This window comes from Neodiprion virginianus, chromosome 2 (assembly GCF_021901495.1).
Source record: "Neodiprion virginianus isolate iyNeoVirg1 chromosome 2, iyNeoVirg1.1, whole genome shotgun sequence".
NCBI classification, from domain to species: domain Eukaryota; kingdom Metazoa; phylum Arthropoda; class Insecta; order Hymenoptera; family Diprionidae; genus Neodiprion; species Neodiprion virginianus.
Genome location: NC_060878.1, coordinates 36,200,490 through 36,220,897, shown reverse-complemented (window position 1 = coordinate 36,220,897; position 20,408 = coordinate 36,200,490). Strand labels below are relative to the sequence as shown.

At 46.6% G+C, this 20,408-nt stretch overlaps 1 protein-coding gene across 7 annotated transcripts in view; it reads left to right on the top strand.

The window, feature by feature from the left end:
• Positions 1-20,408, top strand: part of LOC124297030 (gamma-aminobutyric acid receptor subunit beta) — an 85,326-nt gene that overhangs the window by 23,048 nt on the left and 41,870 nt on the right. For 4 of the 7 annotated variants that reach the window (XM_046747600.1, XM_046747598.1, XM_046747596.1 and 1 more), the window contains exons 2-3: positions 12,085-12,185; positions 17,566-17,633. In XM_046747600.1, coding sequence (XP_046603556.1) covers positions 12,085-12,185; positions 17,566-17,633 — 169 coding nt within the window. Of the gene's footprint in view, positions 1-12,084; positions 12,186-17,565; positions 17,634-20,264; positions 20,333-20,408 lie in introns of all 7 variants that reach the window. The other 3 variants (XM_046747601.1, XM_046747599.1, XM_046747597.1) reach the window with 1 other exon arrangement.

Genomic DNA, 20,408 nt, shown 5'->3' with positions numbered 1-20,408 from the left:
ATAAGTAATAATCTCCTCAAAAGCACATATTTCTAATCCTCAACCCTCGCTTAATGACTGTGATGTTTACCGGTCAAAATATACACTATTTTACTGAAGTTTCTGAATACATTTTGTCGCCGACTAACAATTTGCAAAAAAATCTGTAACCACAAGAAATTATTGAACATTGATTCTTACTGTTTGATAAAAAAAATCGAATACTAAGGGTGTGCAAGTGAAATGTTTTTATTAAATATTAGAATGAAATGCTCACTGATTTTTCGAGGTGCTAGATTATTTGCAAAAAATTGATCTTGCGACGAAACATACACCGTAAGTATAGTAAAAACGTGTGTATTTAAAATAGGAAACTTCATAGCCCATGCCCAAGGGATTTGTGTTGAGATGGAGATCTGTGCTTTGCAAGAGATGTCCATTCGTTGATCTGGAACAAATTTAATGTGTGGCTGGGTCGGAATTCGCAAAATTCCAAAATAAGGATGACCCAGCTAATGTACATGGAAACCCGGTATTTGGGGGCACGATTTTAACCTGTTTCTAGGTTCGGAGTCATCATTTACAAGGTGAAACTCTTTCACCCATCGCGTGTTTTCAAGCGCGTCGTTTGACCGCGGATCAATGAAGTGATTGGCTTGTTCGAATTCTTATTGCGTCCGTTAGTGTAACCGACCGAAAACATGCAGTTCGTGGGCACGACAGAAAGGCCGAAGACTCAACCGTGCGATATCCGATATGATAAAACAATCCTCGCAGACAGGCGGACAAATCTCCGCCCGGTAAGGCTTATCGGCGTTAAAAAGGTTGCCGGGAATCAGCGACGAGGGAACAATCCGTCGTCCCGACGACGATCGAGTTCTCTTGCAAACCGTGGCCAAGACCGAGCCGACGCCGCTTAAGTCCGGCTGATCGATTATACGACATGCACAGCTAGCCGAGGGACACCCAGGGAGAGCCCTTTGCCGGCGGGTGGCATTCTTGTAATTGAACTTCATTATCACTGTTACCTTGTCACTGCCGCCGACTATCCGCGCAGGTAATCAGCTATTGTTCACGGTCGAATATGCACGCGAGCCTCGTTTCCTTCCAGCTCATCGCTCGGGGCCGAGCTCCGGTTCCAATTGCAACTACACCCTGACAGACTCGACGAGCTGCTTTGATCGGAAATCAACGAGTTGACCACTCGGAAGTGAATTATCCTCCGGTAGCGGTGGTATAAGAGGCAATTCAAGGATTAGCTGACGCTGAAACAAGGATCGGCTATTCGGACAAACGTTATCAAATGTTACCCTGTGGTCGTAGGCATTCCAGGCAAGCTTTAGATAAGATGGGAAATTCCAACTGCGTGCTCAAAGCCGACGCGACACCTGCCTGGGATTGATAAAAAAAAGTTTCTTTAAAAGGAGGTGTTGATAATGCACGGACTGCTCAATAATAATATCTTGGCAAATATAAAGCTTATTGCATGCATTTACGAAGAAAGACAATGTATAATATATTTAATAGCGAATGAATAATGAATTCACGGTTTACTAAACATTTTAATGTGTATCAATAATTAATAATAATTAATATTTAATAAAGTAGGAACAAATTGATGAGGATTTGACTGTAAATGGTATTTCTGCCATCCCCAGGTAATGAATCTATTTGTAAATAAACTTTTCAAAAGCGTTAGCTAACGTCAATAAACAGTTGTAGGCAAAACAAGCAGACGTTACCAATCGTTATCATTAGGGGTAGGGTGCAAAATTTGCAAAAAAATGTGTTATCTGATACTTGAATGGATCCTAATTGCTGGCAAGCACCGCATTTCCTGCACTTTGTGCAACATTTTGCCTGAGGCAGAACAGACGGAGATTTCGAAAAATCAGGAGTTGGAAAACCGAATTTTCAACTATACCTTAGGGCTGAATAAATCTGCGAACGAACACCTACTTCGAGTTTTCGAAGGTTGCTTTCGGCATTACGTACAAGAAAGACAATTCACCGGACGCCCACGTAGGGAAAGTTGTTGAGCGTTTCTGGTTCTATATCTGAATTCTTGAGGATCGCGTGTCTGCGAGTAAGCAACTATAATGGGCGCTTGGTATACAAACAGCGATGAGAAGTTTGTTAAGCTCAAGTGGCCGGGGGGACATAGCGGTCCCCGCTTTCCATGTATCACGCAGTTAATTAAGCAATCTAATTGGACGAGACGTTTTCATGGCAGACCCTCGAAGTGTATCGGTCTTTGTGAAAAAGACGCTCAATCTTGTCTGTTGCAAGCTCGTTTAACATTGTGTTACAGGCTGCATATCTGGCACCGTAAATTGAGTAATTATTTTCTTACACATTTTCGTTCCGTATCTACGCGAACTCGTCATCGTTCAATGTCGAAGCATCAAGAGTTTTGAACGTAACAATCGTGACCTAATTTTTCGAAAGCAAGAAAGAAACGTAAATTTGTTCATTATAAAGGCATGCCGAGCTTGCCGCCTGGTTACTTTCTGCCAAGTTCGCGACTCGCTTTGAGCCCAGGCAACATGAGACGCAAGAAATTACGGAAATTGACTGAACTGATCAGGTTTTGGGGGTTACGCTGAAGCGAATGGTACAGGTACCTAATATTTACGCAACACCGCGAGTACTCCACCGAATCGTTTGATACGGTAACCGATGTTGATGGATCCGATAAAGCGTGTCGATGTTCGTCAAAAGGATCAAGAATCTCAAATCTTACTTCTTCCTCCGTTTACGGTCGAGTAAATATTCTGAAGAGGAGGCAACAAAGAGGGCAAATATACCGTACCGCGGATGCCTAATCCGCAGAATAAACCGGCTTCTCAAAAGACGAACGAACATTGTGAATACCTCGAGGCGCGCGCGCCGGTGATTCGATACAAAATCCAAATGTTCCGCACGCGAATATATCCGTTTGATGTGCTCATCGGTGTTCCGGGAATGGGGACGCGGTTGTCGCCAGACCCACGAAAAGACCGAGGCCAACCGCCGATCGCGCAGGGTGCGGACTTTGGTCCGTACAAACCGCGAGCTTTCGCCGCGGAAAATTGTTCTCGGTAGAAGTGGGAGGGGAGCATATAGGAATACGAAATTGGCGAAATAGCACAGCCCTTCCCCTCCTCCCGAAGGCTTGTGAACCACACCGAAAGAGATAAAAGCAAGGATTATCCATCTCGACTCGGGCGTCTGAAGGCGGGACGGACAGGCATCCGAGAAATGCGGGTCCTTCGCTGTTGGATGCTCTCTTGACGTACCTGCCGCACTTACCTCACACCCTGCATGCGACCCGTCGCGCCGTTTCGAGCTCGTGTCTGCAGGGTGGGACAGCGGCGTTGCAGCTTTTCTCGACTCGGATGCGCACGCAGCCGCAGCTTTTGGCCGGCCGCGTGTGAGTGGCGAATTCCGTAGGTACACGACCAGCCGACCTAGACTGCGTCCGTTTCTTGCATAGTTTAGCGGGAAAAAGTACACGTAGACAGCGTATTGAAAAAGAGAGAAAAATAAGAGGAGAGAAGGAAAAAAATGTTCAGCATAATATTGTAGTTACGCGGATGCATATTCATGAGCGGTGAGGCTCGAGGGGCGGGTACTTCTAGCGTGCGGAGAAGAGCGCGGTCCTCTATCCTCGGGAGTAATGAAAAGGGAAAAAATGAAGGAAAGAGGAATCAAAAAACCTCTCCACCCCCATAGGCCCGGGTGGCTAAGTTATTGACTAATTATACCGATCGCGATGAACCAAATTCCGGATTAGGATCGGAAATATCGCCGGGTGAGGGGGAGACTTTTTTTTTGCCCACTTACACGTATATGTATTGATTAACGCTGGTCGCAGCCGGAGGCTCTCGACGCGGTTATGTTGTCAATTAGTTGTTATTATATCAGGGCTCGAATCCTTCCCGCCCTCTCCTCCTCCCCCCCGGCGATCCATTATCACCCCTCGTCAATCCCTATAAAAGTCGACTCAGAGGCGGCGCCGCGTCGCGGCGAGGTCGCGAAATTCGTTACTATCGCATCTCGATCTTATCGATGGGGGGGGGGGACCGGGCCGGAATTTCATCGGGCCAGATAGGCGGACCGGGTATTGCTGCACCCCCGCTCTTACAGGAGGTATATTTCACCCCCGACGTACAGCATCCGCGACCTGGACTCCCGTAACCGATACTGCAGGCTACGAACCTGGCACAACGAGGTCTGAATTATCGCGTCAATCCGCTCGGCGAGATACGCCGATGCAGCGGCTGCAACAAACAACGGCAACTGCATGCACGAGACTACGATTTCCGTATTTATCCTTTGCTGTCCCTCTGTTTTTTAACAGCTGCGCGTGTACAAAATGTGGATTTGAGAGGTCAGCGATGGTTTACTTGAACAGACAAATTGATGGTGGAAATTCAGCGGGTACGTACGACGTCGGCGAGTGCAACGGCGCGCGGATTTGCATCGCTGATATAACTACCCTGACAAACGGTAATGCGCACTCCGCGGACCGATTAGTAAATCAGGGGATTGAAATTTCCGGATAACCGCGGGCGACGCGGATAATCAATGTCGATTCCAGGAATAATTCCGATAATAAAGAGCTGGTAACAAGGCCCTCGCTCGCGGAACACCGAGAGAGCCTTAATCGAGCGGCAGCAAAGGTTGGCGGTGATTTCCGATTGCCAAAATCTCGCGAATCGATTACAACTGCCACGTGGCTTGAAATGAGTGTTCTAATTATAACCCCAAACCTACTGGTGATATATATATATATATACGTACACCTGATAATTATCAGGCTGCACCGCGAGCTCGTAACTCGCTTACAATCTAATTTACTTTTTGATTTGTTACTTCGGAATCGGCGCGTTTATCCGGAGATCGCCTCGATTTGGTGTCGAGGATCTTCCGTATCTTCACGGTTAAAACGATCCAAAGTTATAATAACGCGGGAAGAAACTCGAGGATGTTGGTCTCGGCTTTGAGCTCGTTTGCAAGAACTCGAGAGCCCCGCATCTCGGCGCATTGTTCAATAAAGCTCGGACGAGTTCATAACGTTGAAAATCCCGAATACTCATATCAGCGCGTGTTTCTCGCATCCTCCTTGTCATTCTCCTTCATGAAACACTCCCCGCGAGTATACCGACGCAATATCAGCGCAGGATGACGCCTCGCCCCAACCAACCAGCGGGATAACTTCTCGGCTCCACTATTTGGCTTAATAAGACCGATCGGTGTGACGTACTAGCTACCAGCCGCGACGCCGAATGGCGCCTCAAATCCCTTCCCATTTTGGCAACAGTCTGCACGAGCGAAGGGGGGAAGAATGGGAGAACATTGCGATAAGAAAAACGGATGAATTGAACGAAGGCACTCGTCAAAGAGTCGAACGTTGAATGACGTTCATTTGCGGAAAGATACTTAATTTCTGTTCCAGTAAATTTAACGCTAGAGCTACCGGAACAGTCAGAATTACTGGTTGTACAATTTCAATGTGAGATTTTTATTTTACGTTACATTTTTTCCCCGCCATGATGCGATGAATTTCACAACGATAACCAAAGGAGTAGGTGATGTAATAAATATCATTTTTGTTTTATCTACTTCATGTTACATTTTACCGCGGTAGCTCTAGTGTTAGCCGATGTGAGAAAAAGAAGAAAAATACACCCCAAAGACAACGAATTCCCACGTTGACAATGAATATCAGATATTGCAAGAACTCAAAGAGATTAAGACGAATCTTTTATGGGCAACTTGAGGGTATAATTCAACGGTCTGAAAAGAGGTATTTATTCAGTAAATATTAGGGTTAGTTACCCCCTTTAGGGAATAAAGAGTAAAACAAAGAAGGGAGAGGGAAAATCCCCCCGCTCGGATATTTGCGCACTAACTCAGGCGCGAGACTCTTATTTCGGGGATAGGTAGAAGCGTCTTAAAGCCAAACCTAAATCCCCGATAGATAGGTCGCGGGATACCGTCAGCGAAAAGCACTCGACCGTGTCAACTTTTCTCTAGCCCAAGAACTCTTTGTCTCTCGGACGTCGCGGGGTTGAATCGAGGCAGGGGCGGGAGAGAGATAGAGGAACGACTACGACGAAACAGACAGCCGTAGCAGCTCCCGAGGGGAAAAAGGATTGGAGCACGTAGGTGCGTGCCAGGACTGAAAAGGGCCGGGGATGAAGGGTCGAGGGTCGAGGGTATAAATAAAACATCGGCCCGAACCAGCTGAAGGATTTGCAAATGATTTTCCGGGAGGAAGAAAATCGGCGGGCAATTGATACGGGATGAATCGAGCCCCCGTCCACCCCGATCGCGGGGAGATCTCGGGGATTATAATCACTCTTCATTCCAACTTGACCCTGTAACGAGAGCTGTAAATTTTGGGAGAACAATTCCTTGCGGTCGGGCCTCCAACTGATCCGCACATCTGGTTTCTTCCCCCGCGACTCCCAGACGTTCGCAAAGCTGTTTTAGCGATAGGCCGGAAGTCCCGAGGCCCAAACGAAGGACAACCGAGCTCCGGATTACGCCGATTGGCCGTCGGCCAGCCACCGTAACCTCCGCTCCGCAGGTACCTCCTCGTCTCACCCCGGTAACTGGTGGAGAACCCGAGCGGGGGAACGGCTTCGTAAAATATCCAGAGCATCGTACATCCGTGCGCAGAATGGCGCTGGCCTCTCTTCCGGTGACCGGAAGGGCCGTTTACAAATTTACGACCCCCGCCACCCGATGTGGAATTAGCGTAAATCACGGGAGCAGCCAGCCACCCCCGACCCCTCGCCGTCCGCCTCCTCGCCGATGCTCTTTTCTTCCTTTGCCCTATTCGTTATGAATAATTCCGAATGACGGTAGATTTTTGTTGCATATCGTTGGTACGTTATTCACGAAACAGTGGTGCAAGCACCTAATTATCCAGTGTGATTGTAATTCTCAATTATACGTTTTCTGGTAATTCGAAGAATAATTTATTTGTTTAGTCGGTTACATATTCTCAATTAATTAACCTGTCAACGTTGCACCACCACCAAATTATTTCCACAACGGTAATGAAGTGGAATACGAGTGACCGTATGTAACAAGAATAGCGGAACATATTGGATGTTTTTTGTTCCATCTACGAAACTCATTTTCACTTTCCACACCGGGCGATGTTTTTCAATTATGATAAAAAGTGAAAATAGTCAAAAACTGCTGCTTTGAAAGGACAACTGGAATTTTTTCTCAACATACGAACACCGGTACAAATTGTAACTCACTCTGTTTAGATTCGCTCGTGTAGAAATTCGAGGGGAAAGACCTGAGCGTAGATTCGGCCCCAGACGGGACGCGATAGAGCATCGACATTTGTGGATTCGGTGTCGGTGGCCTACGGCCATTGTTTCAGCTGAATTTTCATTACACGATGTTCTTTTTTCGGAGTCGCGTTGTAGCATTAGAAATGATTGCACTGTTTACGAGATCTGAAAAGTTTAGTATCGCAATCCAATTGAGCAAGAGCCGTGCGGCTGCTGTTTAAAATTATTCCCTACACCACTAGAGCCGGGAGGTTGTAAAGCAGTAAAGTACACGACAACATTTACCCTTAAGTGCTGCACTTGTCTGAAACCCCCGCCTAAACGAGGCGATATTCGATTTCGTTCTGTTCCTCCTCACCGCTCGACCTTAGTCGGGGGTGTATTTTTACCGTCCGGAATGAAAGGTTCCCTTCACGCGAAGCCCTCGTTTCGATAATATCGTAATATAATTGCGACAAGAAAGTTGGAGGATTTCCAGCACCCTCTTAACCGCGGGGGATATCGTTAGATGTCGTTTCGCGTCGAGGAGGTTGGGACGGAAACGGTTCGATCGGGGAAAAAATATTTTCACCGGAGAGAAAAGTTGTGAGTTTTTGTCCGCGTAGCTGGGTGACGTGAAAGTGAAGAATAAATAGCATTTCGACCCGCAGCTTGGCAGCAGATACGTATTCCGGTGGATCCGAGGACCCAATCAAATCACAATTCGAATCAAAAGTTCTCGAGTAGCAAACTTACTCCGCGAGGCAGTGCTGCGGGAGTGAGTACCTTGAGTGGGCAGAGAAGTACCCGGGAGGAAAAATAAACGCAAGTCCGAGGCAGAAAAGTGGACGAAGAGCCGAGGGGGAGTCGAAAGGTGAAAAGGGGAAAAGGGGAAAGGGTGAAAAGGGGAAAGGGAAAGGGGCGCCGGGAAAACTCCGTCTGGAGATTGCGCGACGAAGGGGTGAAAGGTCAAGAGCACTTCCAAATTCGGCAAGTTGAAATTCATGGCGTTTCGCTGGTCGCCCTACACTTCGTCGTCATTGTCCTTATCTCGGACCCCCAGCAGCAGCTGCCGCACGGCTCGGCTGCTCTCCTCTCCTCGCAGACGACACGGCGCGGCGTTGTTAACTTCAATCAAGAGTTATCGCGTGGTAATTCGAGGAGACCTTGGAGAACTTGACGGGTTAATATCGTCGAAAGGGAATTCAGCTGTCTGTGTGATATCGCACTCGAGCTTCACCTCCGGTTTTTATTATTCGCGTATCGTGTACGCAGCTAGACTGCTCGGGCTAATTGTACGCAAAGACTTTCTTGCAGCAACCAACTAGCGAACCACCCCTGCGGAGAAATATCGTTTTCCATCGTAACGTAAGCCGGCCAGCTTAGCTCGTCTCGTCGAATTTAATGCTTTCGTCGATATATTTGAAATATAAGTTGAGATGGATTCCCGGGAGCGGGGCTCGGTAATCCAGATGCATTTCACTTTCTGGTCGTTTTTTGTATAAAATGTATGTATTTACCTAAACTATATCACGTTAAAACATCGGGAATAAAAAAGATTCTCTTTTAAAACGCTCTAAAAAGAAACTTGAAAAGGTACAACGGCATATGAATCTATCGTAAAGTACGCACGAGTGCGATACATCATTTCCTTATTGGCAAATTGGCATCGATTGGCATTTATCATCCGCAGCCTACAGAGTTGTTGCAAGTTGTTTTATCGCGGAGGCCGTCGGTTTGTGCTTGAATCGAGACGCCGCGCGTTTACGCTAGGGTTGAATAGTCGGCGAGAGAAAAACGGAATTCAGAAATGAAAAATTACATCATTAAACCGTCCGAGTCCCCGTTCGATACCGCGATACAAAATATATCCCGACCCGTTGGATCATCTGCGCGAGTAGATATCTGCACCCTTCTCGATGAGGGGAAGGCCTCTCGGTTGACATTTCTTGGTCAACAAAGCGCGAGGCGAGGCGAGGCGAGACCGAGATGAAGCGAACTGAAGGCGCGAAGGAGACAAGCGAAGGAAAATTACACGGCGATATTCGGCGGCATTCGGGCGGAAATGTCAACGAGGGAAAGCCCGTGGCCTTTCGCCAATCGGGTATATTTGCGAATCGCTGAACCAACCCACCGCACGCCGAGGAACGCGGAACGGGAACAGCTGCGGAAGTGTTTGTGTAGTTTTTTTTTTTTTTTGTTTTTCCGTTCCGTTCTTCCTTATCGCGGAAAAAAGACCCTGTAATACAGCCGAGGCATGGCTTTGAGTAAATTAATAAAAGTAAACAAACAAAAGAAAAAAAAGTTTATTATTAGACGCCGGGAATCAGAATGAAAATATTGCCTCTCCTCCCGCGGCCCCGACACCCCCTGAATACAGCCGAACCCCACCCACGTCAATTTAATGCTTGCCGAAGACGGCTTAAGGGGATTTACCAAGTTTTACTGAGAAAGCTGCTACCTACGTATTACAACCAACTTTGATGATGGAAAACGCGATTACGATCCCGACTGCAAAGAATATTAATAACCGATACGAGTGGCCTTAATTATTCACGCTTCTGAATACCTGTGTCGCGTATGTATTCGCTTATATCGTTCAATGAAATTGTGAAAATAAACGATGCACACGTACGTGCATACATCCAGTCCTCGCATTGATCTTTACGTCAGCCCGAGCTGCACTCTCTCGCGGGCTATGAAAGTGTATAACTCATTCGGAATATAAAATATGATCACCGGGAGAAGAATGTCGGCGAAGAGATCATTTCCACCCGCGGCTCTTTGGTACGTTGCAAGGGGTGGCGGCGGCGGCAGCTCAGAAGCGAGATGAACCTCCCCGCACGTAGATATAATATATATGTATATATACCTATATATATTACGAGATAAAAAGTTTCGTTTGTGCCAAGTTAGAATCAACAAAGTTTTTTTTTTTTTCTTTTTTTTTTCTTTCCTTTCCTTCTGCTTAAAAATCCATCCATCTTTTGAGAAGCCGCAGAACACTGCAGGGGCTCAAGCTCAAAGAGCCGACTGGAGTTCTCCGCGTCATGGCGTCTTCAGAACGCATTATCAAATCGTTTGTCTCCGTCAAAGTGACTCTGTCAGTCAAGTCGCTCAGTCATCCGATGATTTACTCCCATACTCTCCGGCATCGTCGTTATTATAACTCGAGGCCTGCCATTTGGCGCGTGGGAAAAATCGGACAGTTATTTTCCCCAACATCCATAACCTAGCTGCCTGCAACAGTCGCGAGGGGCGGAGGTTTCGAGCCTCGGCTAAAAGATTTCCCTTGTTTTTATTCCCACTCTGCGGTATTGCCGACCACCGTCTGGGAGAGAACCAATGGTGTTTCTCCGCGGACGGTTGACATATGACGCAACCTTTTTCCGCTATAAAACAGGAAATACAGATGCTGCGCTAAGGTGTGGTGTGTTTATTTGTCGGAATTGCAGTTCCTCGTTCTGGGGCTAGCTGCAGCCAAGCCGAGCTTAAAGTTTCTTGCCCCCGGTTAGAACCGCGGGGCGATAAGAAGGAAAAGATGATTTTCCACTCTGAAGGCAAGGTATTAGCTGTAGATAATTGGTTCTCTAACAACCGATGAAGATAGCGGAAGAATGGTTTCCATCTCGGCACCCCCGAGCATACACCAGCATCCCACCGGCTTCGGCTCCCTAATCGATTGGTACACTAATAAGATTCATCCCCCTCCCCTGCCCCTTCATCACCCCAGCCCGCCGCCCTTCAGTTTCGATCGGTAATTGCCTCGGAACCTTGGAATCAACAGTTAGGCCGGAATCCGCGGGGCCTCTGCTTGCCTGCCACCTGACTAGATACGCTATTTGCACGGAGAAACAGGCATCGAAAGCACGTCGACTTCCGCTCGTCCAGCTGATGTTCGTCGATAAGTACACCGCCACTTTAAATATCCACCATACTGACCTGAGGATGGAAATGATGAAGAGGAGAAATTTTGACGCGTAAAACTTTGGTCTTGTATCTTCCAAAGAATGATCATTTTTTTATAACGCCGTTTGCTCTTTTCCCGTTCGTTCTACTCGATAGCAGAACGCTGTAACCGCCGCATAGCTCGATCATTTTTTTCACCAGCCAGGGTGAGTTTGCTCTATATCCTCTTAAGCGAATTATACTCGGAGCCGACAGACTCTGTTGGTATACGATGGCAATTCAATTTACGATTCGCATGTTTTGATCAACCGAAGCAAAGCGTTTCCACGTTTACTTCCGTCGTGAAAATTCCCGATAATCGATCTGTACAGGAACGCGTACATCGTAGGTACAATCCGCACGACGAACAAGTTGTTACAAATGTTGAGATTGTTAATAGCAATTTTGCCGATAGCAATAAGAAAGAGATGCGCATTTAAACGATTACGGTCGAATAATCTTCAGCACGATCAATGCTCTTCTTTCTACACGCAGTCATTGTATTCCACGATGAAATCTCAATGGTTACAAATTTGTTGCCGATAACAAAGCCGTATCTCTGCATTTTGCAATGCCTCGTTACATAATGGCCGGTAATCTCCAGACGGAACGAATGGTTAGGTAGTTTTGGGAAAAGGGTATACGAGATGGGAGATGCATGCAGAGTGTCGCCGTTTAATCTTTCGCGAAGAATTTAAGAGACGTATAGTCCGTGCCGCTTTCGGGGTGTTTCGGCGCTGTCGCAGATTTATGACTCGATAAATCTCCGGGATCTCGATTGTGCGTATAGGTGCATGCATATATGCATGCGTCTACGTACCTTATACCCGTTTCGGCGGAGAGCAAGGCTTGAAGATTGAATTTGTTTTCTTTCCAGGAGACACGAGGGTTCGCAGGGCGTCAGCGCGGTTAACATCTCGAAGATCCTTGACTCCTTCTCGGTCAATTACGACAAAAGAGTAAGGCCGAACTACGGAGGTAAGTCAACGCTTCCGCCACTTGCAGCCTCCCCACCCGGCACTGCCACCCGCACCCCGACGCCCCGTACACACCCTATCATCTTGCTAATTTCATTCGCGGCTGCCTCGGGGCCCGGACGCAGTGCCTCCGAGTAGAACGAGAGACACGCGAGGCATCGCCGTTCTCGGGGTAATTAACCATACCCTAATAGACCGTAAGGTGGATCCGTTTCATTAGGAGGCGCCAACCTGTCTGCTCAAAATCCTCCGCGTCGCGGACCCTCGCCCTCTCCATCGATTCGTTGCTTTCCTCGAGCGAGGAGAAAAATCTCCGAGAGGGGAGAAAAAACGTCCCGTTTTATACCGCCCCGTAACTGCGTTCGAGCCTTCGAGGCGGCCAGCCATCGCTGACCAATTTAACCTGGACCACGCGTCGGAATGTAGAGAAGAAACTGAAGAACAAACCAGGAAGTAACGAGTCGGCCGTAAACGAACGACTTCTTGCCTCACGGAGTTTAGTTGCTCCATTTTCTTCTAATTTGTAAGGGGATGCCCGATGTTCGATGAGAAATATAACTATCGAGGGCCGATATTTTTTATTTACAGCCAATTGACTATGGTTACTCGGAAACCGTTTGACCTATTGATTCGAGATTCTGATCATCGCATAAGATGTCGGCACGATTATCGACCCTCTGGTAGGGTGACGATTTTTTATTTATCAAAATTACTGTTAAGATGAACACATCGGGCACCTATTTTTCCAACCCAAAATTTCAAGATCTCTCATTTCAAATCGAACAGTTTGGATATCCCCTTGAATAACCGCGGGGTGCTTTTAGGCGTATCGTTAAATGGACGTCATTGATAGTTTTCACCCTCGCGGTAGGAAGGAAGGAAGTCAATTTGCGATGGAACAGGTTTCGCTAGCTTTAAGATCGAATTACCACCGAAAGAGTCGAGGAGTTACACTATGCGGCAGGGCGTAGACCGGAATCCCATCGCGGTTTGAAAGCATTTGCGGTTCGCCCACTAATTGTCTCGTTAAAGTGCAAAACACATACAAAATCGAGGAGAATCTCTCCGCGGTTCGCGAACGCTTTCAAAGACTGCAGCATCGCAATCTTGCAAGTAGTCCTGCTCAAATGCACCTCGGCAAGTGCGGCTCGCTGAGAAAATCCGCACAATCGATTAACCGAATATCTACTAACTATTCCCTATGCGGTGGATGATGGCTAAGCTAGCAATAGCCGAATAGATTCTTAAAACAAAGCGAGAGCGCGACTTTGGGACGACCGCTCTGGTCTGCAGGGGTTCGCGAATCCAGGGAATGACCTCCGCGAATCTCCGGTGCCTTCGATCCGTTTTTGCCTCGCGCCACGTGACGTCACTGCAGCCTCAGATGCCTGCTTTCGACCTTCCGACTGGCCAGCACACTCGTGATTCTGTCCCATCCTCAACTTTTATCATTTCTATGGGTACAAAACTACGCAGAACGGTACGAGACGAGAATATGTAGCAACTTCGACTCGTCTTCCATTCGCCTCTTATAAACTTTGCCCGCATTTTATTAATTTCAGGCAGTGTCTGAGACTAGTCCTTGCATTGTATCCGGGTATGGCTAGCCAGATCTAATAAATTATCTTATACCGTATAGTATACCAGCGATGGATCTTAATTGCTTGTCATTTGAGTAAAGTGCAATTAATAATTATGGATATTTTCACCGGTGATGAGAATTTGGACACGTCAAAGGTTGTTGATCATTCTGCAATCACGACCGTAGAGGATACTGCGCAAGGGATACGTAATTCAATTGAAAGAAGTATACAGATTGACTGTCATAAATATTAGAAGCAAGTCAGAAATACGGGTATCTCCGAACGGTATCCTTTGTCTCCCGGGAAAAGAGACTGCAGCCAGCGCTTTCATAGCCATCAAGATAACACGCGATAACGCGTTAGAATTCATCGGACAACTCGCCTGTAAACCGCACGAATAGAATTTTATATCAACATACGAGGGACTAAAAGACGAACCTTTTTGAGTGATCAGGTCTATTCTTAACTCTGTTACACATCCGCGAATCTCGTAAGGGAAAAAAAATAATGATAAAAACTTGTACCAGTCGAATAAATTACCGCACTCAAATTTATCCCGGGACATACTCGGAGACCGAACTCCTACTAAACAAATAGCTGCCTGAAATAAGATGGCACTGATGTTCCGTATGCACCGAAGACAGTGGAGAGAGTACAAAGCGGCAGTGAAAACTTTCCTCGAATCACGTTGCAAGATCATCGATCAGTCGATCTTGGGCATCCCTGCAACCAGTGACACTTCGGTGCAAAAGGAACACCAGCGACGCTAGTGGTACTAAAAATAAACCTAACGTGTACGATGACTGTGACAAGTTTCGTGATTTTCCCTGACGTGAAGCCTGGTCTTGAGACGATTATAAAAAATCATCTCCGAACCAACAGCGATCATGTTTACTCCGGGATTATGCAGAGTTTTTGAATTCTAGCTTCGGTGGGTGAGCACTTGGCTATGACTGCGCTGGAGAGGCATGGGAGGGGGGCATCCGGTTGACATCGCAGAGTCCTGTCGGGTCGGCTATGTTTTCGTAGGTAGCGTCACGGAAGGCAAATTTTCGGTACGCGTCGGGCAGGGCGGGGCTGAAGTTCGGGTGAGCTCGGATCAATGTTGGCGCGGGTTGCTACGGGTTGCCACGGGTTACCCACCGTTAACAGCATCCATGGTCCCGACGCCCCTGACGCTTCGGCGTGGCTTCGACTCCCGCGAGGCGCGAACCCGGAACCCGAACCCAAACCCGTCCCGTTCTTTCGAACGATCCCGATGCCGAGCAGCCGGATTCCAGAATCCCGCGCGCGACGAATCGAAGACCCGAAGATCTTCTTCAGGGCGAAATGTGTCGGGAGTTGTTCACCGCCTCGTTCGAGGGCCGGAAACGTCCGGCTAAAATGGACGCGATTAAGAATCGTCGGAGATATTCCGGGGCCCTTAATTCGTTGGGCACGAAGAGCGCATGTTTACAACGGACCGAAACGGTACCGGCGACAAGGACGAGGGGAAACGTTTCTCTCCCCCGAATCGTTCCTGAGCCGGTGTTACGATTGCTCTAAGCATTCCATTCGCCAAGGCTGTAAACCGGCCTTAAGGCTTCGAGATCGGACTCGCTCCGAACCGTTTCTCCCTTGCGAGACGTTAAGTATGGGTAGGTGGATAAGACGCCGGGGATCGTTGGACGAGTGGCGGGTGCTGCTCACGTTCGTATCGCGTAAGCTTACTTGTCTGCCGAGACGTGAATGATTCAATTACAATTGTACGTCGTTCCCCAGGGTTCCCCTCACTTAATCCGTCAATAACAGAGCCGTTAACTATTCCGTTGCAGACTTTTATCCCTCGGCGCGCGTGTATAAAATTCAACTGGCGCGTAAACTTTCGCGACGATTACGACGCGGACCGGCCGCGGGTTGATTTTAATTTTTCATACACCTATCCGAATAGAGTAGTCGCTGTGTGTGTGGAGTATCGCGCTTTGGTATCGATCGACTCCTCGGTGAACGAACACGAAGATACTCCATCTAATTAAAAACTATGCATATAAACGTGTTTTAAACAAACATTTGAACGAACAAACCGGCGCTTGACATATTCCCGGAATCACAAGTTTCTATGTGAATTGCAATCGTTACCGGACTCAACAATTTGGACAAGGCTGTAAACAAGATGTAAAAAAAAGATGAAAAAGAAAAAACAGAAAACTCCGAAATGCTTGTACAGCGTATTCGTTAGCTTTAATAGCGATTCACGTGCTGCGTACAGCAGCAACACGGTGTAACAACACGTGTAGTACCTACTCTGCGTAAAATGTAACAACTGACCCTTTATCACGCAGCAATTGTTGCCATTGTGGCTTGCAGCGCGACAATTCCGTCCAATTCCACCGACACATACGACTTCGAACAATGTCCACGAGATTGACTTTCGAAACATGTACTGCAGGCATTGAAGACACAAACATCCGAGCAACAACTACGCCCAATGGTTCACTAATCGGCGATATCCATGCTAGTCTTCGACAATTCAAGAAATAGGGAAAATCTGATCAAAGAGTGTTTGCATTTATTGTGCTGTCCAGTGAATAATGGTACTGGGACATGCGGTTGGACTGCGCGTGGTCTGCGAAGCGAGAACGGAACGCGTGCATCTTGAATTCGCACGGGGCGTCTAGTGACGTTGATTTGATAGATGCCCGTTGTTCCTTACCTTGCGGACGACGGTGAGGCTGGTAGTAGAAATTACGAGTCCCCCGCGAAGCGTTCGTCAGCGCGAAATCAAGCCGTCCTGAAACGGAGATAAAGAAATATTACTCACAGGGCGTGTTGCAGCAGCGAATCGTGGTTTATGGGGTTAGTTCGTCGTTCGTCGCGCCTGCCACGCGGTTAGAAGTGACACTTGTGAGTGCCTAATGAAGACGAACAGGGATCGAGTCTCGAATGATTGTCAGCTCGAGCTCTGAGCACCCGTCGCTAGTTCTTCCGACGATCGAGAATAGCTCGATTAAAAATCCGTCTCGCGGACTTGGTACAGAGAGTACAAACGTCAATGTAGCAAAAAATTCGCCAATCCGGTACGTCGGATCTAGCATGATTTTCTAGATCGTATTGCGGAAAAAGCGCGACTCGCGGCAGCGTCGCGAAATGACCGCTGATATACTGCCTCCGTTATTGGCTGGGACGTGATTGATACGAATACATTTCGCATTTGCGAAGCCACGCGTGCCATCAGGGACTCTGGCCGCCTGCATCGAGTTGCACCGAACGACGCGGAAGCCCGTCAATCGCAATACTCGTCCGCTCTGGACGATCGTTTGGCGGTGCAAAAAGAGCAAAATGAAAATTGCGAGCCCGTTTTGCCTGTCCAGAATTATCAACGCGAATCGCTGCGAACGCGGTTGTAGATGTCAGATATTGAGGCGGAAAAGAGATCGTCGGGTTACCATTTTGCACTGTTGATATCTGCACCTTATTTCGACTGATGCCGACTTCGTGATTAATTCTAGATGAAGAAGAAAGAATAATTGTTCTCACAAATGTGTACAACACACGTCTAAATTGTGTGTACGGGGAAAGTTTCGACCTAGGTAATCTACAGGGGTAGTTAGACGCGTTATGTATTAAGAAAATGAATGTACGTATTATTCTAACATATTTTCAGCACATTGTGTAACGGACTGAAACCCGTACCCGAAATCCCTCATACAGCCAATATCAACTTATCACCATAAATATACTTGCAAATTCACAATTATAGATAGAATGTTACCGCCATCGGCCGAATCGGCCGTCTCAGTTACCAAACCTTAATTTCAGGTCCTCCCGTCGAAGTTGGCGTGACCATGTACGTCTTGAGCATCAGCTCGCTATCCGAAGTGAAAATGGTACTACTTAGGACTTATCAAGTCAATTCACCCAATCAGTATTATCAGTAATAATCACACTTATTATTTGTCATTGAATCCATTGAAACCAAGCAACCATTTAGTGTTCGTTAAACAATATAACTATCGCTAATCTCTCACACACCAGCCCTACGTCTGTGTATGTACACACACACACATATATATATACATACATATATACATATGTATATGCATACGTATATACGTATACCCAGCGTATCCGTAGGTATTTTCATACAGAGCTGTGGAGGAATCAACGCCGCCATATTGACGCGCGACGCGCTAACAAATAAGTATATACCTACATGCATGCGTTATTTGGGTTGCATGCGACGTCGCCGTGCTTACGCGTTACGTGCAGTATTGTTTCTCAAATATGTAAAGTCACACTTTGGGTTTGTACCCAGAGTACCGAAGAATTTTCAAGCATCCTGCAGCAGCTGTATGGGGTGGAATTCGCTGTCCTTCCCCTCACCGTATTCGACAAGGCAGTAAAACGAAGTGCAATCCATCTAACTCATGCGTATCGATTGCCCCGTGAAATCTTGACTTGATCCTCGTCCGCCGCGTATGAAAATCCTTGCTCAACGTATCAACTCGCGAACCCTCCTGGGTGTTGTATGAAAAATGTGGATCCTCCAGTTTGGTCGCCTTATATTTTTTGGTACTTATCACGTATCGGTACGAACTATGCAATTTGATTGTCGAAGTCGCGTCGTCACGACATGATGCAAGGAAGTTTTGAAGTGGCGGAATCCACTTTTTTTTGCTGACAAAAAAAGCTTTCGTTTTTAAGCAATCGTCTGATCGCGTGTACCGCAGCGACGTTCGAATATACCAAGTAAAAATCCAGGAGAGATCGCGATATCGTTGATACAATGACACGCTCGCCGCTCGCGTCGGGGGTCGAGATCCCCTTCGAGATCCAGACTCCCACGAAATACGGATCATCCCCGATTAAGGTTGTCTTGTTTGTGGTGCGTCCTTAGAGCGCTAGAAGGCCCTTATGTGGCTTAGCCACCGCATGCATTTACTTCATATACTGACTCACACAAAACCTATTAAGAATTAAAATTAAATACCTCATACATACGTGCATCTTATACATATCATATACTTATTATTCGAGTGGAAGACTTTTTTCCACAAAATCAAAAAAAAAAAGAGGAATACATATCATTCGTACGGTTTTGAAAGTACGTGAATATATATAATATATATACATGCACGTATAGAATAATTACCCGTACGGTGATTTGAGAATGGTATCTTCTTTTTTCATTTTTGCCAATTATACAATGCCCAGAATAACGACTGTATAACGCATCATACTTATCGATGCCGGTTTTGATTTGACATTTTCTTTTTCTCCCAACATTTTCTGTTACGAGCGAAAAACTAATACGAGCTTGATTTTTTGAGCTCGAATCACACGCGCGGCCCATAAAAATTTTTCCGACAATTCGGTGACACTTCTAGTTACGCGTATTATATCAATACCTGATGCAATATTTTTTTATTGTCTGCGGTGAAATGAGAAACTTGGTCGGTAAAAATCGCGCGTGTGGTTACGAGCGGCGTGTGTGTGTGTGTGTGTGAGTGAGAAGTTGATTAGCGCCTTGAATGTCCTGATCACGTCACCCGTGAATCGTACATAGCATACATTTAAACGTACATATTACATACATCACACTCGTACTATATATATTATTTATACACACACATATATATTATATATAATATACATCCCATTAGACGCTAGCTGCTATGCCGCGGCTGCAGAGATGGGCTGCCCGCTGCCATCACTGATAATTTGACCGTATTTCTGATTGCAATTTTTTTCCTTCACGATAACATACGAATACACGATGTGAATGCAACGACCCTCTAACCATCGTACGTTTTAAACGGCAAAAAATTTTTAAAAAAATTGGATCACGATGAATATTAGTGTATGCATATAGGGAAAGACGAAAAACTAAAGAATTGAAAAGAAAGAAATAGATACGATGCGATAGAAAAAAGGTTGAAATTTTTCAAGTGCAGCGCCGTTTCGCCGCTGCCAAATTGATCGGTCCTAAGGCAACGTCACTTGACGCGTGGCTCTGATCAAAATGTGGTTTTTCCAGCTTGGAAAGCAACGAAGACAACGAGTCCTGTTGATTTGGTTCCGTGCAGGGTGTGAGCTTTCTTCGGCGTTAAAGTAACTTTGCCTCTGTCAGCTGTGTCAGCAAGTGAACCGCGCGCGAATTTCTTTTCATTGGGAATATTTTTTCTGACACCTGTTTCTTCTTTTTTCTCACCCCCCACCCCCACTTTTCTTTTATCGCTCTCTCTTTTCCCTCACCAACTCACTCCAAGTGTCGTATTTTCGTCCGAAAGAATCGACGAATAAACTTTTGTTTTTTGTCGAGGTGTCTTTTGCATACAATATGGAACATTTTTTACTCACAATCAAAGAGCGTCAAAGTGGCACGTACGTCACGCTTCTCACGACGCATGGCGATGGCTATCAGCGACAGAGGCAAGGGACCCGCAATATAACGTTGGGAATAATGATACGTAGTCGAGAATCAGAACGACAAAGTCGGTTGGTTTTGTTGATTACAGGTCCGCCCGTGGAGGTCGGCGTCACCATGTATGTCCTCAGCATCAGCTCCGTGTCCGAAGTGTTGATGGTACAGTGTCTATCTCACGAATCTCACTTCATAAAGCTCACTCTCTCTCTCTCTCTCTCTCTCTCTCTCTCTCTCT